The 26853-nt window shown below is 39.9% G+C and overlaps 1 protein-coding gene across 6 annotated transcripts in view; it reads right to left on the bottom strand.

The window, feature by feature from the left end:
• The window catches only part of CACNB2 (calcium voltage-gated channel auxiliary subunit beta 2), a 223183-nt gene that overhangs the window by 101585 nt on the left and 94745 nt on the right, over nt 1–26853 (bottom strand). Inside the window, exon 1 of one of the 6 annotated variants that reach the window (XM_015853457.2) lies at nt 8569–8840. The exons of the other annotated variants lie outside the window; for them this stretch is intronic. Within the exon in view, the coding sequence (XP_015708943.1) occupies nt 8569–8619 (51 nt within the window). The 5' untranslated portion in view covers nt 8620–8840. Of the gene's footprint in view, nt 1–8568; nt 8841–26853 lie in introns of those variants that run through there. 6 annotated transcript variants of the gene reach the window in all.

Genomic DNA, 26853 nt, shown 5'->3' on the forward strand with positions numbered 1-26853 from the left:
TTTCAGGGTACAGCAGTGATAACATTAACAACAGACTAGACTTCTCATCTTGCAGATATACATGTGGTAGGGGCACATGCTATCTTCTCCTGCACTGAAAGATAACAGGAGCATGTTCTCACAGAAATAACAGGCTGCAAGTGGCTGCCATTCTTGCAGCTAAAACACTTAATCCAAACCACAGTGAGTGTCAGACAAAGGCTTGATACCATTTTGCCTGCTTTATTATGGATTGTTCACATCACTCTGATAGCGGAGAGGTGCTATCTAGTTGGGAAATCTATCCACAGGTGACTGCTCGTATTTGTAAGATTTTTGTTTGTATGAGTTTGGTTCTGTGTTTGTTTTTAAATACATCCTGCAGACATAGGACAGATATAGGACATATACGTGCAGACTTAGGAAACACCTTGCAGTCTTGCAGAATGGGCACAGACAGAAAAAGCAAGTAAATGATCAAAGTGCCCTTTCTAGTGTAAGTCCTCCGCACAAATTGCCAGCAACTGAGAGCAGTCAAAAATTTCTGAACAGCTGAAAGTCTTTTCAGAGTTTTAAGTGGCTGGGGACAAAAAAATAATAATATATAAATATGTATATATAATAAAACAACCATCAACACTAACTTTTAAAAGAAATAATGCCTAAAGATTAAAACAGAGATAATGTTCATTTTACTACATTTAGTACTTTCAAGATGAAAATCGCATGTGTTTTTGAACACAAGAACAGCAACAACAGAAAACAATCTTTGAACTAAAATATATAAAATCTTGGAAAGGCTTGGAATAAACAGCCTTGGTGGAAAACATTCCCTAGAAAATACAGATTTCCATTGAAAATTTAGTAATTCAAATCTTTAATGTCACCAAAACATGCTGCTGACCTGCTGCACTGGATAATATTTCAAATTAACGCTATGATTTGATCTCAGTGAGATGCTTTCAACTCTCACATGCAGAATGTGCCTTCACCCAGGCATGCCGTAATGTCCAAATGCCACCAGCAATGTGACGATCGCCAGCTACTGATGTCCCAGAGCTGGTGAATGAAGAGCAACTTGGGGAATCCTTCTGGCTTGTAACTGTATAGAAGCCACCATGAACTGCCATAGACATTAACTATCTCTGTCCACATCTCTACATTCCAAAAATTAAGCTCGAGCTACAGATTGTCCTCCAGGCACTCATCATATTATCAGCTGACACTTCCCAGCGGAAAAGTCTTCTAAAACCATTCTGATTTTTAGAATGAAGTACCAATTCACGTATGAAGTCCATGAAGCTGCATTTATAAAAGTCTTTTTAAAATGTGAGCTATTGATAGTTCTGCATTCTGTTATTATGTCAGAATTGTAATCATACCTGACCAGCAGAGCCATAGCAGCAGGCCGCAGGAGGCACTGTGGCATACTACTTTTGTTTATGCCCAAGACATCATTCCACATTTCCATCAATTGAAGTTCTTGATTCTCACCAAATGTTGTGGTTTCTTTGGCCTCATCATTTCTTCAAATCTCAATTCCCATTCCTCATGTTTGAAACATGCAGTTTTTCTGATGCTTGCATTTTTGGCAACCCTAGAAGCTTTATTAATTATACTTAATTTTTGGTACTAGCCAGTCCTCATATTTTAAAGAGCTCCGGTGAAATGAGTTTTAATACAGTGCAAAAGCTGGAGCAGTTCCCACCAGCAGATAGGTCTGACTATCACTTGAGACTCACTTTATAGCTCAGAATAGGAATTAAGGAGCATTTAGTCAGCTGCTGCTCTAATGAACTCCTGCACTTCTGGGTATAGGTGTCACCTGGAACTGCAGGAACATACTTGAATTTAATGACCAAGGAGTCAGAAGCACAGCCCTGGCTTACAGGAGCCATAACTATAACCCTAGTGTGTTGCGGTGGAAGCACTCTCAGAAGTAGGTTGTTTGCTACACAGTGCAAGGAGTCAGTAGAGCAAAGGAGATTATAAGAACAATTAAGTTATTCCTTGCTAAGTACTAATGCAACACATGACAAAAGCATTTTCAGAACTTCCCTGATGAAAGGCAGCAGGTAATAAACTCGTAGTCTCACTACCCTGCCCACTTTAAACAACAGAGATCTCTCCAGCAGTGCTGGAGCCTGAATATCACTTTTCTGCTTTGAACTTTTTTCTAGTTCTCTGTTGCTGCAATTCACAGTCAGCTCATTAAAAAAAAAAACACAAATGCGTGCTCCAAGCAGCTTTGTTCCTCAGTGCTGACATTGCTGAGAGCTCCTGCATCAGGACCAGTATATGCAGCTCAGACTTTGTCAGGCTTGCCTTCTCAGCTCCATGGCCCTGATCCTTCAGCACTTTCTGCTGGGTGAGGTTTCAAGGTAATCCCATTGGTGATTCAGCAGACAACCCTACACTATTTCCAGTTTCAGATGCGTGGCTCTTCTGTGAGTTGGGAGTGGACCTCTCATGTCACTGAGAAGCTCCTCCTGAGTACAGAATATTTACGGGACAATTGATTTACAGCCACAAGAAGTGACTAACATAGTAAGAACTCTGATCAAATTTGTAATTATTCATCTCAGTGTCGTCATGACCTACTAAAAGACAGTATTTTAATTCCAAGCTACAATAATTTCTCCTCTCTTATAACCAGAAAACTATATCTAAGCCTTTTACTGTGCTGTCCATGACATGATCTGAATAGAAGATTTACATTAAGTCAGCATCGATGCAGAAATTTACTTTTAAAACTTAAGCAAATGATTATTTCAAGAACTTCTGTTCAGAAACTTTAGGATTCTTTTTCTGGAATGAAAAATTTCTGCTATTCTGATGCTAGTTTTCAAGCCTATACAAATCACGTACAATGAAGTTCAGAGATTCATTTGAAAGCACAACAGAAACTGATCACATTTTCTTAACAGATTTTTCTTAACAGAAAATACCCAGCCAGAAAATATGGAGGCCATAAATATCACAGTCTTCTGGGAACTCACCAATTTCCTTGAAAACCAGCAGAAACTTCTTAAAGTCCTTGGTTTGAAATTGACTTTTATAGCACTCCACTGTAGCATGAGCTCCTGAAACTGTTAGCTAATAAAGCACTTAGGTAAGTGCCTTCTCATAAACCCCAGTGATACTGTTTCCAAAGTAACTGGGAATACTGATGAAAAGTAATGCTTACATTTCAAGTGGTACTTTTTCTAAAATGCAATTCCTTATGTATACACTCCATTCGTTTATAGAAAGAAAATAGCCAAGAGATTGCTCTTTCAAATAATAAAATGACATGATTTTTTTTTAATTGTTACATTATTAGAAATCAGAAAAGTTACATGTATTCTATGATCATATAATTATAAAGTATATGCAGATATGACCAAGAAAGGAAAGGAACCACTGGAACCTTTCCAATTACAATCAGTCAGCACAGCGCTTGAATAAATAAGCAAATTAACAGACTCATTATAAGGTGGAAAACAAAGCCTGTGTATGGCTGAATCACACAAATTTGTGAAGAAAGGCTTTGACCAAATACAACGTGAATTGCACAGAAACAGTGATGTGTGCCTCACTGAAGACTCTGCCAGACTGCGAAGATAACAAGTTATAAATACTGCAATGCAAGTGATCCTCTGGATCAGCAGAAGCCCATTCAAAATGAAACTCAGCTTTCACCCAGAATTGCCAGCAGACTTGAAAATGATATAGTTTCTGATATTAATAGTCTAAAAATACTGTTTACAAACAAGTTAATAATCTTTAACTGATGAATATGCCAACTTGTCCATCTGTCAACATCCTTTCAGCAGCCTCAAAATATTCAAGAAATATATATATATATATAGAAATTTATATCCACCAAACGACTGCAAAATCTATCATTAATGACGAGCTGCAGAAAAACAAGTTGTTTTGTGAACAGCAGAAGAAACAAAGCCTGGTTTCCCACACACACCTCCACAGTACCTTTAGCTCATTCCCTTTTTCCCTACACAGCACATGCTCTGCACACGTGGCTTCCCTCCCCTCACCAAACTTCCCACCAGTTGCTGGTTGAACAAGAGGCACAGGTTTGGTTACTCTGGAGTTAAATCCATGCTAATCAGCTGGTTGGGTGCTACATCCTGGATGCCAGGGGAGCCCAGGGAGTGTCTCAGCCCAAACACTGGCATGCAGAGCAAGTAGCATTAGCAGCTCCAACCAGCCCCTAGGGATTCTGTAGCTCCCAGACCTCTGCAAGGCTGATGTAAATCGGACATTGGACTGAAGTTACTGAGAAGCACAGCTAACAGATGGAAAGTGGGATTGCATAAAGCTTGTCTAGGAAACCAACCTAAACATCAGAGCTATTACACAAAGACTATCCATGCACTTTAATACTCAGAAGCTTGTTTAAATATAAGATGTTGCATGGTCAGCAAGGTAAAAATGTATATTTTTCAAACCACCTCTTTCAAAGAACACTAATTACTGTTATTAAGCAGTTGCAAGCATTGTATAAACTCCAGATCTTGATGCAGCATACGTGCAGCAGCAGTGGAACATGAAGATTTCTACTTATAGCGATGGGCTGTAGGGATCAGTAGTAAAACATGGCCAAAATTAAATAAATAAAAATTCTTTATGATTAAGAAAACTATTTTCACCAATACAACATCTGTATTTTGGCCCATACCAAAAAGTGACTGCAAAACAGAACAGTCCAGCAATTAAAAAGCCTACAAAAATACATCTCAATGCAAGAGAATTTCAAGGGTCCTTTACCTCCCTTTCTTTCACACCTTTTTTATGTTGCATTTCTGTATTGTTCATCCTGGTAAGAAAATAATAAAATTAACCTCTTTTGTTTTAGGAAATTCTAGGCTTGTTCATTGCAATTTGAATTTAAAAAATAAAACATAATATACATATATATATATTCCACCAATGCTGAAAAACCTAAATTCGTGGATATCAGGGAAAACTGGCAAAAAGACAGATGTCACTTCTTGGTGTCCTCAGCTCACCTGCTATGCAGTGACAGCTTCAGGAGACCATAAGGGATTCACGCTCCTGATGTGCTCACAGTTTTCTGGCAGAAGTTTCCATATTGTAGAGTTTTTTGTCATAAGTCCGTGGTTGGTGTGTTGATGAAAATACGTCAGCAGTTAGACAGGAAATATTATTTTATTTCTTTTTACTGTAATATTTTAATTGACTGGAACATTTTATAGGTCAACTTATTAGAAGGGGTATCTGCCATTATGAGGCTATCACCAGTAAGCACTTTACTTAATTATGCATGCCAAAAATATGAAAGAGAAAGCTCTCAGGCTGTATCTCTCTTCCAACCCTCTCAATTTTCCTATTACTTTCCACTCAGCCATCTAAACTACTCTTTTTTTCCAATGACATAACGTTTGAGAACTGTTACTGCTAACAACAAACTGATTTTCAAGCACAGCTTCCTGTAAAATCCTTCTGCACAGCGAGTGACTGCAGCCAAAATTCATATCAGCCACATTTTCTTCCCCTCACAGCACATCTAGAAATGAGGAGAGGAACTTAAAATCATAGAATCACAAGGTTGGAAAGGACCTACAAGCTCATCTAATCCAATTGTCCTCCTATCACCATTACTACCCACTAAACCAGATCTCATAGCACTTTATTCAGACATGAAAAGAAGGGTCCTTGGCCATGACATTGACAGAAGAATTGGCCATTTGTTCAGCTGTGCACATTACGCTGTACATATAAAACCTTTAGTCCCCTTTTTTCTTCTTCTTTCTCCTGACACTTCCCCTTACCAAGGGCCTTCCATGAAGCAAAAATGCACAGAATCCTTTTAGCCAAGTGCTATTCCTTTCCATTTTCTCTAACCAGCTTTTTTTGCCCCCCGAGCCCTGCATATTCACAACACAGTTTCATGGCATCACTTGCCCTCCTTCCACAGGACTTCTATGACTACCCCAGACAGAGCCTGGACTTCTTCACATCACAATATCAGACAAAAGGTCCATTTTACTCTATAGCCCAGATGTACCAAGCTTGCATCCCTCTTGATGGCATTATTTGACAGCCAGTAGACATAAAAAGGAAAATGTTTCATGGACACAGGGACATTGTTAGTGCTAAATTCTGACAACATATAGACTGTTTTCAGATAAGGAATGCTTTACAATTGCAATTATATTTCTTTTCTACTTTGAGCTCTTTCCCTCATAAATATATACATATATAATCCCACTTTTTTTTCCTCCCATTGATAATTGCAATGGGATTGCCATCAAAGGCCAAAACACTCTAATTTATCAGAACTCTCAGAACTGACTGGAAAATATACATTTTAAAGCCCAGAGAGCCAAGCGTTTAACTAGGGTAATAACATTAGAAAATGCTGCAGCCAGCTGAAGGTATGAACACAGTTCCTGCTTTCCACTATTTTGAACATCCACACTGAAAACAAGTCCACTTCAGCTGAAGCTGGCAGTTGTATACCTTCATACTTCAAGGCTTCTAAAATACTTCATACTTCTGAAACACACTGAATGTGTTGATGGACCATGATGACATATGGGGATAACTTAATCCTTCCTTGCCTCCCAAACATAGGAGCAGATTTTAATTTGGAGTAAAGAGCAGTTGCCAACAGGCAGACAGAAGGAAAGTTAGCAATAGCTACTCAGCTGCTCAACTGGAGATCCACAAATCATCCAGAGAACGAATCACAGAATCACAGAGTTGTAGGGGCTGAAAGGGACCTCCAGAGATCAGAGAGTCCAACGCCCCTACAAAGCAGGGTCCCTGCAGCAGCCTGCACAGGTAGGCATCCAGCTGGTTCTTTAATATCTCCAGAGAAGGAGACTCCACAACCTCTCTGGGCAGCCTGTTCCAGTGCTCCATCACCCTTACTGTGAAGAAGTTCCTTTGCATATTGGTGCAGAACTTCCTATGCTCAAGTTTATGGTCATTTCCCCTTGTCCTGTCCCCACAGACTGCTGAAAAGAGGTTGGCCACATGTCCTTGACTCCCACACTTAAGATATTTATAAACATTAATACGATCACCTCTGAGTCTTTTTATTATTACTATTATTATTATTATTTTATTATTATTAAGGCTGAACAGATTCAGTTCACTCAGCCTTTCCTCATAGGAGAGATGCTCCAGGCCCTTTATCATCTTTGTGGCCCTTTGCTGGACTCTCTCCAGGGGATCCCAGTCTTTTTTGTACTGGGGGGTCCAGAACAGGATACAGTATTCCAGGTGAGGCCTGACTGGGGCAGAATTGAGGGGGAGGATGGTCTCCCTTGACCTGCTGGCCATGCACCTTTTAATGCACTCTAGGATCCCATTGTCCTTGGCCACCAGGGAACACTGCTGGCTCATGGACAATCTGTTGTCAACCAGGATGCCCAGATCCTTCTCCACAGAGCTCCTCTCCATCAGGTCATGTCCCAACCTTTACTGATACCTTCGGTTATTCCTTCCCAGGTGGAAGACTCTGCACTTGCTTCGTTAAAGCTCATCTAGTTTATAGCTGCCCAGCTCTCCGGTCTGTCCAGGTCTGGCTGAATGGCAGCACCACCTTTCAGGGTGTCAGCCACTCCTCCCAGCTTTCTATCATCAGTGTTGGACTCCACCCCTTGTCAAGGTCATTGATAAAGATACAAGAACAAGACCAGAGAGCAGCCATTATACAAGATGCATTGTACCTGAGCAGTCTCACAGTAACAGCAAAGCAACTCTCACGCCTGTGGTGCACTGCTTCTCTGCAACCATATTCAAACCTTGCATAGAGCAAGCTTTTATCCAAGCATTTGGATGACGTTTACTTTTACTATTATAGAAATATGTTATTCATACTGTTTTGATCTCCATTCTCTGCTTCCTGCAGCAAAAGAAGGAAAACAAAGCAAACCCAAGTACTACATTTCAAACATCTTTGTTATTTACATTGTATTTCAGAAGCTCAGCTGAAGCTGGGATACCTGCTTCCATCATCCCCTGGCACCAGGGGACACCTGTCTGGTAAGAGGTTGCCAAATCAAAACTCGTGAGAGCAGTACAGCTCAGCCCAAAGCAGAAAATAGAGCACACCATGTGTGCCCCGGCAGACAATGTACTTCAAAGTGTTACCAGTAGAGAGTCCCATTGCTCTCATATTGAGGAGAAAACAATTATTTAGAGCAATCTTAAGGACACAGAACAGCGAGATACTTTGTTTCAGCTGTGGCTAACAGGACTCCAGATAGGAGAACCAGTGGCAGCAGCCACCTGCACAGGCTTTCACTTCCCCTCACCTCCAGCATTTGCAGTTTTTCAGCGTCAGCAATTTCGTGTCAGATTAATTAAAAAAGCCCAAGCAAACAACAACAAACAACAAAAATCAACAACCAAAACATGGAACTCTCAACAGTATCATTTGGACTTCTGTTGAAAGGCAGACACATTTTTCAACACCACTTAAGCGTGGTTAGATGAGAGCAAAGTGAAACATTTTAACTGTAATTAAGTTAATTTGCTAGCCAGTCTGTATGTTTCATTTCTAAATTCAGTCGCTCCCCAGCATCTGGCCCGGCTCCTGCAGCATATGCTTACCCCCCGTGCACCGAGCTCAGCCTGTGGAGCCATCGGGCGTCTGTCGAGCATGCCAGCCGTGCTCCGCGCAGGCCAGCCCTCCCTTCAGCGACGCGTCCTCCAGCAGCAAAACCTCCCCAACTGAGCAGCACACTGCCAAAACTTCGGCACATCAGCCTACGTGAACCATTACTGGCTCCTTCTCCTCTTCAGGCCTGACTTAAAGCGCCAAGTTTTTGCATACATGAGGCGATCCTGCTTGCTGGAGACTTCTCTCAGCTGTTGATCTGATTCAATTCCTATGTTAGGTTACAGCTCAGCGGATAGCCCGTCACCATCAATTAGCAAGGAAGTGTGGGAGGGTTCTGTGCTCCAAGCAACGTCAGCTGCTTTGGGAAAGAAGCCTGCACACTTGCTGGAGTAACACAACATTTTATTAATCTCAGATGCATGCCTTGCAGCACGCACGGCTTCTGGTTAACATGCAGCTGTGATTTGCAGCCACGAGCAAATCACAGAGAAGCGTCCAAATACAAAAAGTGTATTTCTTTCTGCTTATGGATATGGGTTTGATTTTACTTTTAGTCCTTTTTTTCTGATCAGAATTATTAGGCACTGATATGACTAGGTGGAAATCTTAATTCAGGATGGATATCTCCCGTGTGAAAGAAAAATTAAGCTTGACCACAATAAAGGCAGAAGAGTGATGCATTCAAATGAAGCTCAACCCCAGAGGCTTCAAAAAACAACCATCCTAAAAACAATCAAAAATAAAATAGTCATTCACCACATTGGTAGACCGGTCCACTCAAATCATCAGTGAAACTCTCATGTTTACCATTATTGGCCTTAGTGAGTCTAAGATTTTTGCAGGATTAGGGCCAACTGGCTTAAATTAAAAGTAAAGGGTAAATGCTTCTGAAGGTATGGCAAAGAGGAATAAAGCACGGGGAGCAATGAGAAGGAAGAGCTCCGGACAAAGAACTGCATAGCAGCAGCTTCCTGCCCTGCTACCACTGGGGCAGTAAGTGGTAACTCAGTGACTGCAGTGAGCAACACCAACATATGAGGGGCTCCAGCTGCCAGTGAGGTGGGCAAACTTCTCAGGTTATGCATATATATTTTTATGTGCACAATCAAGAAGCAAAGTCCCATCAAGTCAAAACTGGGCTGTGAGAGCTGAAAACATTTCCTATTGCCACCCCCTTAACACTGACTGTGTAAGCAGACTGTGAAGCTGAAGGTAGCTGAAGAGGGACACTTGCTCATCTCTCAAGTACTGAGACACGATATAGATATTAACAAAAACCTCAGGCTGGCTACCAGTTATATTAGTAGGTTCCAACACATATGCTTGTAAGGTGCAGCAAAGTCAATGCAAGGTTATCTTCTTTTTGTGTCCCCTGCAAAACTCAGTGAAAATGTGTTTTATTGATTTACTTATAACAGCTGCTTACCACATCCTTAACAATTCTAAAAGGTGGTTTTGGTTTGCCCATTGGTCATTCATGTTGTTTAAACTTTCCCACAGTTTCAGATGCCAATATTCATGCTGGAAGCTCAGATGGTAAATTAAATTAAATCAGTAGAAACTTTGCTTATGATGAAAGCCAAATGCTTCTCTCTCATGAAATAGATATTTCTATTTACATGGAAAAATTAAGCAAGAAAGTGAAAAAATGAACACTGACAAGTGGTTGTGTAGTATAATCTGATTTCCATGTGAGATGCTTTATGACACTGGAAATGCTGAAGCCACTACTGTTTGAAAAATGAAGCAAACAATAAACTTCATCAATTGCAGTTTCAGAAGGCTATGAGAAGTACAGCAACTTCTGATGCAACACCGTATTAATAACTTCTTTTACAGTACAATCACTGAGCTAGCTTCTTGGCAAATTAATATGCTTAAGAACGTAACACACACTGTGGGACACAAATACCTTGGGGCAAATCAGAACTGAAGAATACACAATCGTAGTCCCAGCTGGAATGTCAGAGTTAGCACAAGGCAGCCTCAATTCCAGAGCCATGTATTTTGTCCTTCAGCAAGTTCTCCAGAATCCTGAAGCCAAGCATTCAAGACTGGGCTCTCATCATGGCAAATCCTGGCATCACAACATTGAAACAAAAGAACTTTGTACTAGAAAACACTGTAAGATGACTCAGACTGCAGACACAGTAACAGGGAAAATCCCTGGTAATAATCATGAAGTTTATAAATCTTCTAGACATAGAATAGAAACCACTTTTTAAAAGCAGCAAGAACAGCACAACAACAACAGAACTTCTGTTATATATATATATAAATATATAATAATTATATATATATATAAAATAAAGTGTTTTCCTCAGTAGTCTCAATCAATTTTGAATACAACTCTATGAAATTTAACTACATGTTTGAACTATAAATGCTATGAAACACAAGTTAGTAGAAGCACCAAATGCTTAAATACTCAGATATCTACCAATAGAAACTTATTTGTGAGTGTCTGATTATACTGCATTGTATTGAGTTGGGATTTTTGGGGGGGTTGTTTGCTTGCTTGTTAGTTTTTGTGTTTTCTTTTTACCAAGCCAATGTATCTGGGTTATTTTTCTGTCCCTAGCTGAAAAGAAGGTGGCTGTCTAAGAAAGTTCTTGTTGACAAATCAGATGATGACTTGTTAGTGGTCACAACAGGCAACATCTCAAAAGTAACAAAAGTTGAGACACAAGTAATTTTTCTCATCGTCTAATTACTGTGCATCAACTGATCTATATGTGAACATGTGGGCACTCTTAGCATATGGCAAACAAATTAGGACCATTTATTGTGATTCTGCCTCGTTATGGATTAAGCTATGTGGCATTTGCTGATGGAAAAACACATGACTAGGCAAAGCATGATAACTTCTCAACCCACGTATCTACAACTAGTGTACTCACAAGGAATCTTCTGTTTCTCCTTCTACTTGCATTTTAAAGGTAGAAATTGCTCCTACTTTGTTCTGGGTACCTGAGAGACCTCCTTAGTTTTTATTCAACCATCAGGTACCTCACCAGTCTTGCACAGTGTCACACAATACAAATTCATGTTACTGAGATTCCTCAGTCATCTTTTAAGTACCTTGACATGAATATCCCACATTTCAGGCCTCAGGGTGAAGGAAGTACTGTCCAAGCTGTTGCCTTTCCCAGCCAACCTTGGCCACCAAACCTCACCATGAAGCATAATGGTATAACACACCAAGGGCCTTGTGAGTTTAATTTCTATTTTGTAACGCATAGCAATAGCTCCGCAGTTTAATGCTCTTTACGTTCAGAAACACAAAAGTGATCTACTTTTAAAGGAGTATCTCACACTTACAACATGAATAAATACTCTCCCCCACTCAAGTAAGCTCTTGAGTAACATCTAATGAAGTAGATAGAAAAAAAAAAAAAGATGGTTGTAAGATACACATGGTTGTATTTAACAGCTAAATGAAGTATTTCTTTCATTGGAGATAATTCATGTCACAATTTCCCCCTCCTCCAAAGTATAAATTTAACTCCAACCGCAGTGAATAAAGGCACGCCCTCCATACATACATTTTGATTTTATACAATAGCTACAATGTTAGCTCACTGCAATCTCCTTCAATGTTAATTCCCTGAAAGTGTTCTTATTGGCATGATATGAAGCCCACAAGGCTCTCTTTACTTGGCTTTAGATTAGGGCATTACATAACTGTAACATCTGGGGCCCATTTCTACTATGCAAGTTCAAACAGACACAATTGCTGCATGCACACAGTCATTTCTGTTTAAAAGAACCATGTGTTTCACAGGAGTAGGACTGATATCTGATTCTGTTCAACTGATCATACAGTACATATTGTCCCAGAAAATGAAACAAACTGCTATCTTCTGAAACTAATATCCTTAATGTATTCTATCTCCTAGTATTCTAGGGGATATTTTTTATCTCCGTGCTGTGCAAATTCATTTCCATCCCTGCACAGGGGATAAAAAGCACAGCAGACCACTGTTGCTACAGCTAGAATTACTGGAAAGGAAAAGGTCTGAGGTCAGTACACTTCCCTTATATTACACACTCTACCATGCAAACTCTAGACTCAGCTGTGATCTTGCACTGGAGATGGCAAAGAAGCCTAATCTAAAGTATGAAATCCAAACTACCACCCTGTACCCCAAATCAAGCAATTGTCAATGTGTGGGCGAATGTGCATCAGTGAATGTGCAGCTCCCTGGTGAAGCTGGAAGGGACTGCTGCAAATCAACAAAAAATCCTCATACCACAGTCTGTCATTTAATGTGATGATTGAAAGGTATGGTGAACTGCTATACAGTTTCTAGTTAGCTTTTTTCCTGGTGAAGAACAATTACTATTTCTTTTTTGATACATTTTTTTATCTAGCAGCAATAAAAATATCACCAAAGGATACCCATATACATCCTTGTAACTGCACAAACAATAAAATATTAAGAGGATTATCACTAAAACCTTCTTAAAATCTCCCTACTACTGTTATAGAAAAAGAAAAAAGTGCCTTGTCTTGCTGAATACTGGATAAGCCAGAGCTACTACTCAGTAAGGTGCACACTTTACTGTGAATCTGAGAGCACTCTTCAGATTCCATCCTGTAAGGGCTTGTCAAGAATAGGCCAGTAAAACAATATGTTGAAGTGACTACAAATAAATGTATTTCAAAATTATTCGTAAAAAAATTATCAATACAATAAAAGAGTGTCCACTCTGACTTCACACTATCGATTATTTCAAATATATCACAGAACACTATACAAAACTTTGAGATTATCTTTTTATACTGATAGGGGTTACAGCTAATTGGACCAGAATTCTGAAATTTCAGCGATCCTTCTCAGACACTGCTACAAAAGCAGTCTCCACAAATCCATCTAAAAGGAACTGGACTTAGTAACTCACAGCTCAACACCACTTTTCTGGATTAGGAAAGCAATTACTTGCCAAATAAGATTTATAAATAGGCTCAACAAAATAGAATGTAACTCAGTAAAAACAAAAGGGAAAAAAAAAAAAGAAAAAAAGCCCTCTTTTTTTCCCTATAAATTAGGAGAAGTATGACAAAAACGTATTCATAGCCAGGTTAAATTAAAATATATTATATACAGAGCTTACTTTAAAAGAAGATTATCAAGACTGTAAAACAAAGCAATCAAGACATTTGGTCAGCTTTAATCGAATTCTCTTCTCCTCGCCTACCTAATCATATTTTGATTTCCACAGAGCTCCTACACTTTTCAGCAAGGAGAATGTTTACTGAGGGACTTCTTTATTTATATATTTGCTCCCTTTGTTCTCCTCAGTGTTTGGGCCCCAGGCCTCCTTTATTGCTCTGACGATTGTGTTATTAACTTGTTCTTTGAACTTTCTGAGATGCTCATCGCCAGCATTCTATATAGCTTCAAAAAGAATTTATTTGTACATCAGGGAACTTGACAGCAGTGAGATCCCCTTGCAAGGCCTTATAAGTCTTTTTTTAAGGCATGCAAAAATACGTCATGAGCTCTCAACATGACCAACACGACACAGATGGTCGGAACTTTCCTGTAGTTTTCCCCTCTGATGCACAAGGAGTTGCATATGCATGCACAAGGTGTGAAGCAACTCTCAGTTGGGGAAATTGCACCTTTAGCCTGGGGATAGCTGAGTCCCCAAACTGACAAAAGATCAAGGGAAAGAGGCTACAGCTGGCACTAGACGGTTGAAACCCTTTTTTTCCACAGTTTTTCACAGCCTCTGCATCAAGCTATAAAGAAATCAGAAACAGTCAAATTCAGTAGGTAAAGCTATATCGCCTGTTGTGATAGGAGACTTCACAACACTGTGACAGTCTTCAAAGTGTTGTGAGCAGAGGAGAGGTCTTTACAGTAGAAAGAAGGTGATAATTAGTGGGTTCAATTCAGATGCAAATTAACCCCTCAAGGCAGAAGTGTCCCTACTGTTAATCTTAATCAGTCCTGTGGAAAGGCAGGAGGAAGACCCTGAGCCGTCACAACCATCTCCTGTGAAAGTTCAGATGCTGTATTCCTCCTCAGTAAATTACAGAATCACACAATGACAGAATAACCAAAGTTGGAAAAGACCTACAAGATCATCCAGTCCAACCATACACCCATCAACAATAGTTCTCACAAGACCACATCCCTCAACACAACATCTAAATGTTCTTTGAACACCTACAGGATCCATGACTCCACCACCTCCCTGGGCAGCTCATTCCACTGCCTGACCACTCTTTCAGAGAAGTTCACATTAACTTCTCTGAACTTAACCCAAAAAGCAGGTTCTTGCAACACAAATACATACTGAGCCAGCAAATGCATATTAAATAAATCTTAAATATAGTACTACCATTGCAGTTCTTTCAGACTCCACAGAGAATACACCGTACTGTGGAAAGGCATAGTTACACACTTGCTTTGTGCTTATATTTCTCTGTATTTCTGCTCCTGGCTACAACTGGTAACTTAGTTAAGTCTTTCCTCTGAGTTCATACAGCATATTCTATGTCAAGTGCCAAGTTAGCAGATAAAAGGGAGAAACAGAGAACAAAAGAATACACACTGAGTTTTTCAGCTTCAAAGTTAGCTTTAAGCTGAATTGAAACTTAACTCTCAGGATACATGATGGGGGCTAAGCTTCCCAATGGCTTCAGGGCCAAGAGATGCCTGCAAAATCTTGAAGGACTTCCAGGAAAGGGAGCTGGTATTAAATATACTTAAAGTTTCCTTTTCATTGCTTTTATGTGGTTCTTTTTAAACTCTGGTTCTTGGTTTTGTGATCAAGGGCTGACTTACCTATTGCTCTGGTAAAATAAAAAGCCACCTCTTGTTTTGTTAAAGTAATCCTTTTAAGGGACTGTGCTTAGGGGAAAAAAAAAAAAGAAAGAAAGAAAGAAAGAAAGAAAGAAAGAAAGAAAGAAAGAAAGAAAGAAAGAAAGAAAGAAAGAAAGAAAGAAAGAAAGAAAGAAAGAAATAGAAGGAATGAGAAAGAAGAAAGAAGAGAAAAGAAAGAGAAGAAAGGAAGATAAGGAAGAAAGGAAGGCAAGGGAAGGATGAATAGAAAGGACAGAAATGGAAGATAAGGAAGAAAGGCAGAAAGGACGAAAGGAAGAAATGGAAGAAAGAAAAGGCCAGGAAGAAGGAAGGAAGAAAAGGAAGAAAGGAAGAATAGGAAAGAAAGAAAGAAAGAAAGAGAAGAGAAAGAAGAAAGGAAAGAAAGAAAGAAAGAAAGAAAAGTAAAGAAAGAAAGAAAGAAAGAAAGAAAGAAAGATGAAGAAAGAAAGAGGAGCGAGGAGGAGAAAGAAAGAAAGAACGAAAGTAAAAGAATAGATGATAATGTAAAGAAAAGAAAGAAAGAAAGAAAGAAAGGAAGAAAGAAGAGAAACGGAAGGAAGAAAGAGAAAGCGAAGAAAGCGTAAGAAAGAGAAAGAAAGGGGAAGAAAGTCGGACAGACTAGGAAGAAAGAAAAGAAAGAAAGGAAAGGGAAATGAAAGGGGAAGAAAAGAAGGAAACGGGAAGAATATCGGGAAGGAGCTTGTTGGGATGGGAGTTACGCTAGGTAGGAAGAGGAAGAAAGGTAAGAAAGGAAGAAAGGAAGAAGGGAGAGAAAGGGAGTGGGAAGAACAGAAGAGGAAGGAAGAAAGGAACAGTAGTGAGGGAAGAAAGGGAGAGGAAGAAAGGATAGGAAGGAAAGGGAAGGATAGAAAGGAAAGGAAGAAAAGGAAGGAAGAAAAGATGGAAGATAGATAAGGAGTAAGATATAGCTGAAGGGAAGAATAGAAAGATGTAAAGAAAGAATAGTAAAGAAAGAAAGAAAGTGAAAGCGTAAGAGTTGTAGAAAGAAGAAGAAAGAAAGGGAAAGAAGAGCGCATAATTAGAGATGAGTTGTTTCGGTGTGTTGGAGTGTAATGTGAATATTTATTACGTATTGTATTTGGATGGATGGGATAAAAGGAAATAGGAAAAAATGGATCTGAAGGGGAGCAGGGAAGGGAAGGAATGGAAGGAAGGAAGGAACAGGAAGGAAGCGAATTGAAGGAAGGAAAGGAAGAGGAAGGCAAGGAAGGAAAGGGACGGGGAATGGAAGGAAGGGAAGCGACAGGAAAGGAAGGGAAGGAAGGAAGGAAGGAAGGAAGGAAGGACAGGAGAAGCGTAAGGCATAGGACAGGAAGGGAAGGAAGGCAAGGAAAGGAAAGGCAAGGCAAGGAAGGAAGGAAAGGAAGGAGAGGAAGGAAGCAGAAGGAAGGAAGGAAGGAAGGTAAGGAAGGAAGGAAGGAGAGGATAGGAAGGAAGGAAGGAAGGAATAGGAAGTGAAGGAAGGGAGGAAGGACTCAGGGAAGGAAGGAAGAAGGAAGGAAGCGAAGGAAGGAAGGGAGGAAGAAGGGGAAGGAAGTGAAAGCGAAGGAAGGAAGTGAAGGAAGGAAGGAAAGAAGGAAGGAAGGAAGGAAGTGAAGGAAGGAAGGAAGGAATGGAAGGAGATTGGAAGAAAGGGATAGGAAGGCAGGAGAGAAGGAAGGAAAAGAGAAGGAAGAAGAGAAGAAAGTGAATGAATATTGGAATGAAAGGAAGATAATGGTGAAGAAAGGAAAAGAAAGGAAGGAAGGATATGGAATGGATAGGAAGGAAGGAAGGAAAGGAAAGGAAGGAAGGGAAGGAGAGGAAGGAAAGGCGTTAAGGAAGGAAGGACGGAAGGAGGTGTAGTGGAAGGAAGGAAGGGAAGGAAGGGGAGAGAAAGAAAGAAATAGATAAGAAAGAAAGTAAAGAAAGTAAAAGAAAGAAAGAAAGAAAGTAAAGTAATAGAAAGTAAATCAAGAAGAAGAGAAGAAAGATAAGGAATAGAAAGGAAACGAAATAGATAAGAAATGATTGTTTGCGTAAAAGAGAAGTTAATAGGGAAAAGAAAGAAAGAAAGGGAAAGAAAGTAGAAGAGAAGAAAGAAAAGAGAATGATAAGGATAGAAAGGAAGGAGAATTATGAAAGAATTAGTCGACTTATAGCAGAAGGCAAGTAGATAGAAAGTCAAAGAAATTGGAAAGAAAGATAAGTAAGAGTATAGACGAAAGAAAGACAAGGAAGGAAAGAGAAAAAAGAAACCAAAGAAACCAAAGAAAGCAAAGAAAGAAAGAAAGAAAGAAAGAAAGAAAGAAAGAAAGAGAAAACAAAAGATATGCAAGGAATTGGTGTACATTTTCATTAAACTACACAGGTCACTATGAATGTTTTACTGTCAAATACCAGGTTATGGGAAGGAGATTTCCCGGAGCTTTAAGCAGGGCTCTCCACCACAAACCAGGCAGCAGAGGAGCAGCCCATGATGGCGGGAGCTGCCCCGAAGGTCACATTATCTCAGCAAACAGAGACTTCAGCTGATAGCATTATTTTATTTTCCTCGCTAATTCATTTATTTCCCGTGATTACTTCCTTAATATTCTCCAAGAGCCAAGTACATGACATACCCTGCTTTTAAACCTGATTTTGCCCATAACCAGAAGTAATAGTAGACAGTGCACTTCCTGTTAAATGTGGTTGCATAGAGAATTTCAGTATTTCATTTGAAAAGTTTCACTTCCAGAATAAAACACAGTTGTAGAAAGTACTATTTTTTAAAAGCAAGAATAAATACGGAGTGTGTGAGTCGCAGAAGAACCTTGAATTTGTTTAAAGCTGAGGAATCCACATTATTGCCATGTTCTGGAGTAAGCTGTAACTAGTAAATCCTAAGTAAAAGCATGCACAGAAATGCTGTTGCCCTGTAAATTATCAAGCACAACAGGAGTTACATGCTTTGGGCCACCCAGATGTAATCTTGGCTATGCAAATGCCTGTCTTTTATACAAGGGCAAAGCCAGCAGCAGTTTCTGAAGGAACCTGGAGGGATGTCCAAGGGCTGGAGGAAGACCAGGACATTTCCTGCCTTTCATGACCTTTCTGGTGCCATGTCCTTAGATCAGTCAGCAGTCAGATGATTCTAACTGTAAAGAGTCCTCAAGAAGATTAAATCACATGCTGTAGCACATGGCCATTACTTCCTGGCTTCTTAAGTGACTGGGAAGAGCCACATAAATCCAGCACGCCTGGACCTATTTCTCGCACTATGACTGAAGCCTAGCTTTGGCTTGGAGCTTGCAAAACCCACATGGTAGATTAAGTGCCTTAGTATATGGTCGCTCTTCCGGCTCTTTGTGCTCGTGAACAACTTCCTTGTTCCCTCCATGTAAGAAGAATGGCTGAGGCCAAGCTGCCCTGCAGAAATATTATGTGGCCTGTGCTGTCTCATGAATGATGCCAAAGAACTGTTTGGAAGACCACAAGGTAGCCTAGGCCAAACACACTCTGGGGACCACTCTGACAACAGTGGCTGAACTGTGTCAGGAACCCCTGACACTCCCCAGCTCCTGAGGACAGGAACAGCCTCACTGCCAGAGAGCTTCAGAAATTCCTACAGGCAGAGCAAGGCCCCATTTATGGCCTTAAAGTTACTTTAAGGAATATGCCAGTGGTCATTTCACCACTTATTGATTCTTTAAGCCTAACTTGAAGGTATGTTTTCTATTTTAGGCCTCTACTATGAATCATCTAGAACTTCCTTTCCATCGACGGCAAGAGCCCAGATGTCCACCATCCCATTGAAACTCCATGGACACTCTCAGCAGCTCTCCTACACCCAGGGCACTAACCAGGCCTTTGGCATTAAGGGAGGCCTACAGCCATGCTGAACATCTTGCACCACTGATATAGCCTGGGATCTTGCCCTCAGTTTGAGCAATGCTGGTAGCTCTTGTGGTTTGATTATGTATCTTCTATCAAGAGGTCTGTTAAGTTATTTAACTCCATTAAGCCTCGGTAAAATATGTAAGCTGAGCAGATTTACACGAAACCAAACTGTCCAACACAGTGTTGACATGGTTTATTTAATGCACATGATGTTGGTTTAAGGACTGGGTTAATCCACATCTATTAGTTACTCTGTGGTCTATATTTGTTTGCATCAGGTTTCAGATTGCTGATGGCATCCATTAAAAATAAACCAGTCAACTAAGACTACACCACATAAGATCACATCTATCTATTGGGACCACACCTCAGGGTGATTACTGTGAACCTCTTCAAGGCATATTTTCACTTCCCCTTGATGATCACTATTTCCCTCTCCTCATCTTTTCACAACCAACTTCATAAACGCGATTTAACAAGACAGGCCAAAAGATTTAGTATAACATAAAATGTAATATGAGTTAAGAGGCGTGATGGTGTCCGCGTTTGTGTCATCAGGATAATATTACAAGTTCAGTGCCTCCAGACACTTATTCCTAGAGAAGAAGCTGGCCAGCACCAGACCTGCAGAACAGAAGCTAGCGACCTCTTCATGCGTTGCGAGGGCTGCTTGAGTATGATAATTAGGCCATAGCAGAAAATGGTGTGTGTTTTGTTTTTCTCTCTTTGCTAGTTAATTTTTGTTATGTCTTGGGCCGATAAAGAGGTTTCAGTGGCGCAGCAAATATGATCAAACCGTGTACCTCTCAACACGTCTGGCACATGCCACTCAGCTCCAGAGAGCGGTCAGAAGCAGAAAGTAATCAGAGACAGGAAGGTTAGAGGAGAATGATGTTTTGTGTCCCGATCTGGTGGCTGCTACAAAATTGCTCAGGCGTGGGGGGTTCACTTTGCTGGGCCTCCAGTCCCCTATTTAGACAAGAGGCTGCTGGAAAGAAGATTCTAGAAACAAACAGACAAACCAACAATACAACAAATGTGTAAGTTCCGCTTCTATTTTCTGGTACAAAACAGACACTTCTTGTTTTGTTTTTCTGGTTTTCCTTTTTTTTGGTTAGAGAGGCGAATACACAATAAGAAAAGAACCAGTGGTAATATTATAGAAGCAATTGGGACACTTGTGTAACAGAAATAAAAGAGAAAGGGATTAAGAAAAGAGAATTAAGTAAATAACAGGGATATTTTTAAAAGTAATGTTTTTCCTGCATGAGACTAGTTATTGACTCTTGAAGCGAAGTGGTCTGAGAAGGAAAAAATACTGGGGAAGAAAGTAACACCAGTTTGTGGGGGTCAGAAAAGCACAGCACTCTGCACCCTGCTACCCATTTGCACAAGGCTTACACTGGCCTCCATGCCGAGGCAAATTCCCCCTCTGCCTGCCCTAAGATGAGGCGAGGGGAGGGGAGGGCAGGGGGGGGAAGGGAAGGTGGGGTAGGAGGCCCCCCAACATCTTTCTTGAAAGCTGCTGGAAGGTAGAGAAACACAGAATTCATGTTCTACATGCTGTAGACACTGATCACTTACTGTACATAGGTGGAAATGCCTATTGAGAATATAACTAAATAAATACATAGATACATTTTCCTTTATTTGTAATGCATAGAAGTCAGGCACAAAGCACTCGGTTGTGTTTTTCAGTCAGTGTTGCTTTCCATGCATTGTTCACAGTACAGGAAATTGCATTATAACAGAGTTGTTACGACGTGTCTGACAGCAGCAAGCCCTGAGCTACAGACACAGAGCCAGCAGTCAGTTGTGTCTGACCATTAGGATACCTAATATTGGTTTGGCGCATCTCAAAACATTAAATCTCAACCATAACACCTCAGAAAAATTTATAAATCAAATTCTTTTTTTTTAATTGGATCATTCAGATTACTTCAGTTTTAAATGACAACTGCTTATTTCTAAAGCCACCTTTTATTTTTATTATTATTTTTTTTCAAAACAAGGGCTGGAGACACTAGTGCTGATTGTGGTTGTCAATTACTGGCTATAAGAAGCTCACTTTCATCTGGATTAAATAATCTTTGCTGTCTTTGCTCGCCCTGCTTCCAAACTTCTGTCACTCACCCACATCATACATCCTACACTTCTCCTGCCATAATGCACTGTATGTTCTCTCAAAATTTTGTTTTTCTTTTCCTAATTAATATGTTTTTCCCTTCACAGTCTTTTAATCCACTTCATCTGGTATAACAGTTTTCCTGTACTCTCACTCCACAAAAGCTAGCCAGACAAACAAAACCTGCCAGGACCCCCGCTCTCAATCTTACTTTCTCCAAAAACCTAGGAAAGCAGAAATTCATCAAAGAGGAAGGAATCAGCTGGTAGTGTCAGACCTGAATAAATGCCTGAAACCTCTCCTGAGATCTGTCAGGAAGAGTAATTTCCTTTTATTATTTTATTTTATTTTATTTTATTTTATTTTATTTTATTTTATTTTATTTTATTTTATTTTATATATTTTAATACCTCTCTGCCTTAAACCTGCTTTGCTGGACATTTTACAACAGGTCCCTTCTAGTGAGGGGTTCAGAGCCAGCCTCTCCCCTTGGTGACAGGGGTTGGTAAGGAAGGACACACATGAGAATGACAAGAAACAGGTATTGATTTGGGTCAGACCCATTATTTTTGGAAATAAAGGCAGAAAATTAGGCTTGCTGCTACCAACGTAATTCCAGTTTTTCCCTTTCCTTGCACATAGTTAATTTGCTTAAAGAATGAAGAAGTGTCATTCCAAGACCATCAGTGAAATTACTGATCCACTGAGGGGAATTCCCATAGAAAGCAAAAAATGAACTTTCCACTGGACTCATTATTTTTCCAACTTTATCTTACTGTCTGAGCAAATTCAGATACAGTCCCAATGTGAGGAGCCCTTTAGACCCAGAGCTTTCTCCCTTGCAGAAGCTATCCAACCTGCTTGGCCAAGGCAGTGTATGGAGGCTTGGCTCCAATTCTTAAGCCATCTCCTTCAGCATAGCACCTTGGACAAACACAGTGGCAGGCATCTGTCCTGGTGTTGCTCTGTGCATGAGAGCAGTCTCCTGCCCACCCATCCCAGCGTGCCTTGCAGTGATTGTTTCTTCCTAAGGAGATTTAGGCAGTTTGCGTCAATCAAGGATTTAACGAGAGACAGAAATGCCATCCGCTCTGAGCACAAACAGCTGCCAGCACCTTCCTTGATGATCTCAGGGTGCATGGGCGGCTGGCAGAAACTATCAAAGTTAGTCATTTCTGGTGTATTTGCCACTTTGAAACATACAACTTAATCCCATATTTAAATCATAGGGTTGATTTGAAAGGACCTCATCTTTTTTTTTTCTTTTTCCCAGTAGAATAAATATTTAGAATTAGTATAAACTCTTATATAAAAAAATGGGAATTCTTAGGAATATCAGTGTTAAATGCTAAGAATAAATATTGAATTGAATGTAGAATAATTTAAAAAAGAAAAATATACGCCGATTAAAGTAGTCATTAAATTCCTCCAACAGCCTTAACAAGGATTGGAATGTATCTTAAATCCTAAGTTATCCTACAAGTCTGTGGAGTGTATCTCAAACACTTTCAGAAGTCACAGAATCACAGAATTGTAGGGTTGGAAGGGACCTCTAGAGATCATCAAGTCCAACCCCCCTGCCAAAGCAGGCTCCCTACACCACATCACACAGGTAGGCATCCAGGAGTGTCTTGAATATCTCCAAAGGAAAAAAAAAAAAAAAAAAAGTGCAATTAGGATTCATACCAGCTTGAAGCCTTGTCGTATCATCTTTTGTTCAGTAAATGAATAAATAACAATGATAAAAATAACTTGAAATTAATTGTTTCAGAATGAAATATCAACACAAAATAAGCCTGATATTGCAAGCAAAAAAACAAAAAAACAAAAAAACATACTTCTGCTTATTAAACCTGGTTATGATCAACACATATTTGCAGGCTGGACAGTTACATAATTATGAATTCTTTTAGAGACTGGTCCAATCATTCCCATAATGAACTTGAGGAAATCAGCACAAGATTAGCAGTTTTCTCTGCAATCGATCCTCCTCTCATTAGCTCAGAGCTAATTTCTCCTCCTCCCTCTCATCCACACTCTTCAACAACAGCACACGGGTAATTTCTAAAGCAAGAAATGGGTAAAAAAAAAAAAATGGTCTACATTCTATTTTAAATAAGATGTTTGGTTTCTCCCACTGAGCACCATTAACCCCGTCACACTAATCCTTTTAGCAGCACTTCCAAAAGTTGGGTTCATGGTGTCGGAAGCTTATTACAATTATAGTACCTCTTAACACTTGAACTTTTGATCTAATTTCTTAACCATACTAAAGACACACAGATCACAAGAACATTATTGAAAGTTACAGTATTACCATTATTTAATCAGCTCCAACTTCTTCCAGCCTCTTGAAGTGCAAGGCAATTGCATATTGCATTCTGCATTTGGACATATCCAGAAGTCAAAGCATTGTGTTTGAATATTTTTTTATGACACTGTTTAATAGAAATCTGGGAATATTCTGGGGTTGGGTTAGTCCAACATAACTTCTTCCTATGTTCTTCTGCTCTCAGATCTTGGGCATCAAATCCAGAAGACTTGCTCTGAGCTCCTTTCTTTCTATCCTCCCAGGCAGGAATGGTTGTTAGACGGACCAGTCAAAGCTACAGACTGAATGCCCATTTACCTCTCTGCAGCTTCCCTGAAAGCCTTCTTTCTTTTCTGAAAAAGCCCTATGAAAACATCCAAAGGATGCTTTTGGATATCAAAGAATGTTTTCAAAATCCTCAGAAACTCCAGGTTCTGCTCACAGGATAATATTGCTGGGATACTTAGACCAAATCAAAGCCAGACATCTCTCTTGAAAGCAGGGTTCTAAACATACACTACACTTCTGTAAACAAAACTCCAACTCCAACACACTTAGTCACACGATTTTGTCAGGACATCATATAATTATCATCATCCCCCCCCCCCGCAACCTTTTTTTTTTTCTATTTAAGAGTATTTAAGAGTTTAGACACCACTCCTACCTGGAAAAATAATATCTCAAACACATCACAGAGATATAAAAATAAAACAGCAATTGCTGGCATAGTTCTTGCCCTCACTTATGCTCCCACAACCCTAATTACCACAGGGCAGAATCTGGCCCCCTGTGCAAGCCCTGCCTAATCCCTGCCCTGTATTCTGCCACGCCAGAAGGTTATTCCTTGAAACACTCCCAGTAAGCCGGATAATTCTACAAATGACATTTCAATGCCACTGAATCAGTTTGTCTAGTGCTGCAATTTTATTTCCAAGCCTTTTCCCTTCTACTGTGTTTATATCACAACATAGAAATGGTGACAATACCTTTATTGAGAAAGAAATATAAAAAACAGATGAGTACTTTGGTTTTTACATTAGAACATCATTCCCCACCTAACCCAGTCTTTACAAGCACAGCATCTTCACTCATGCTTTGTATGTCTACAGGGTAGAGTACAAATAACAAAACATGAGCTAGAGAGTATCAGACAGTGTCCAAATTGATGTGCTGGTAAGTTAAAAATTTTAAAACCATTTGTTTAGCATGTTAGGACTGCATAAAAATAGCCCTGGTGCAGCTATATTAGAGCAGCTGTTTGGGCAATATTTTCCTCTCGGCTTCCAGAAAGGACCCACAAGAGCAGAGTAACACAGGGAGAAGTGAAGCTCTGAGCATCTCCCAGGCTGGTGGGGCAGAGCAGGGAAAGTTGGGAATAGGTCACAACATTGTCCCATGAGCTTAAGGCCATCCTGTACCTCCTGCCTGAGCTGCACTTAGGGCTCATTATCTCTAACCCTGGATATAAATAAAGCTGGGGGTTTAGCACAGGAAACTAAGCTTTGTGATATAAATAAAACCAGATTCTGCATGCAAATAGGTCTTCTCTGCTAAATTAAGACAAATATTTCCAAGTTCATCTCTTGTTGTGCTGGCTCTGTAACCTGCATGGAATAAAAGGCCATCTGCGCTGCTGCAGCCTCAGGGGAAAGTACCATCATCATTCCCATACTCTAATTTCAGTCTACGATTTCCCACTCATGCCAGGCAGGGTTTATACAGGGTTAACTTCTGCATGAGACCAAATGCTCTGTTCAGCCATGCAGGCGGGAGAGGAGGGGCAGCCCCAGTTGCAGTTGCTCCTTTTTCAAATCCACATCCCTGCAGAACAAGCAGCTCCCAGCAGAGCCGAAAGCAGACTGCTCGGCTGGTACCAGTGCCGGGATAGCAGCATTAAGCAGATACCTACGCCTGTATTTCTCAGGATATTCCTGTCCTTGTGCAACATTGCATTATTATTTATCTTCCTCAGAACAACTTGATATAATTGAGAGATGGATGATTTTGTTACATCTTGGTTTCTAATTTCACTTACTTTTTTTTTTTTTTTTTTAACCTGCCATCTCTTACCTTGTGTTAAAACAATTTTATTATCCTAAGTGTCCTGATTTTAGCTAGGATTTAGATAATTTTCTTCCTAGCAGCTGACATGGTGCCATACTTTGGAATTAGGATGAAAACGATGTTGATAACACCTGGATGTTTCAGTCACTGCTGACTCACAATTTAGGCACATAGTTTTCTTCAAGTCAGATTTCAAAAAAAATTATCTAGGCAGATGTGTCTCAGTCAGTAAATTACATCTGATAGCAGAACTTAGAAATTTCTGTTGCAATAATAACAGTAATATAGTATTAGAGAACAAGAACTGCAGAACAATGTTAAGTCTAAGAACAATATGGACATAAAAATGTTGAAAGTATTAGTGTGTTCCTCACAATGTGACATATCATACTGGAGAGTCATAAAAGATGGAACATGGGTGGCTTCCCATACCATGAACAGGCAACAAATTCTGCTATATCATTGAAAACCACCCATTACAAACATTTCTGTGGATCATCAAAATCTTCAGAAAGGAGTAAAATGAAAGTTGTGAGCAACAGAGTAAGAAAATACTTCAAAAAAGAAGTGAGCATTAAGGTTGCTATGGTGGAGCTGCAAGGTTAATTTTCAGAAGAACTCAAGATGATGCTACATCCTTGGGATCTCATTATTACTACTTGAGTAGTATTTTTTCTTGTATGTATGATTCAGACTCATCTATTGTAGATTCACTGAAGAAAACTTAAAATACATGTTTGTACTATAAACTTGATAGAATTCATCTTGTAACTGGGACAATACAGAATACAGAAAAGAGCAAGTGCTGCCAGCAGCATAAAGTCACTGCATGGCAGGACTGTGACCGAGGCAGACTGATGCAGAAGCACAGAGGAGCTCTGCGTCCCCAGCCCCAGCCAGCTGTGTCCCAGCTGCCAAGGACACCATTCAGATTTCTTAAGCCTACAGAAAAATGCAGCTAAAACACCTCTTTCTAAACAGTCAGCACCTGAAAATACTACCTTAGACTTTTCCATCAGGTTGTTTGTTTTTTTTTTCAACTCAGCACACTATGGCC

This window comes from Coturnix japonica, chromosome 2 (assembly GCF_001577835.2).
Source record: "Coturnix japonica isolate 7356 chromosome 2, Coturnix japonica 2.1, whole genome shotgun sequence".
Lineage (NCBI taxonomy): Eukaryota > Metazoa > Chordata > Aves > Galliformes > Phasianidae > Coturnix > Coturnix japonica.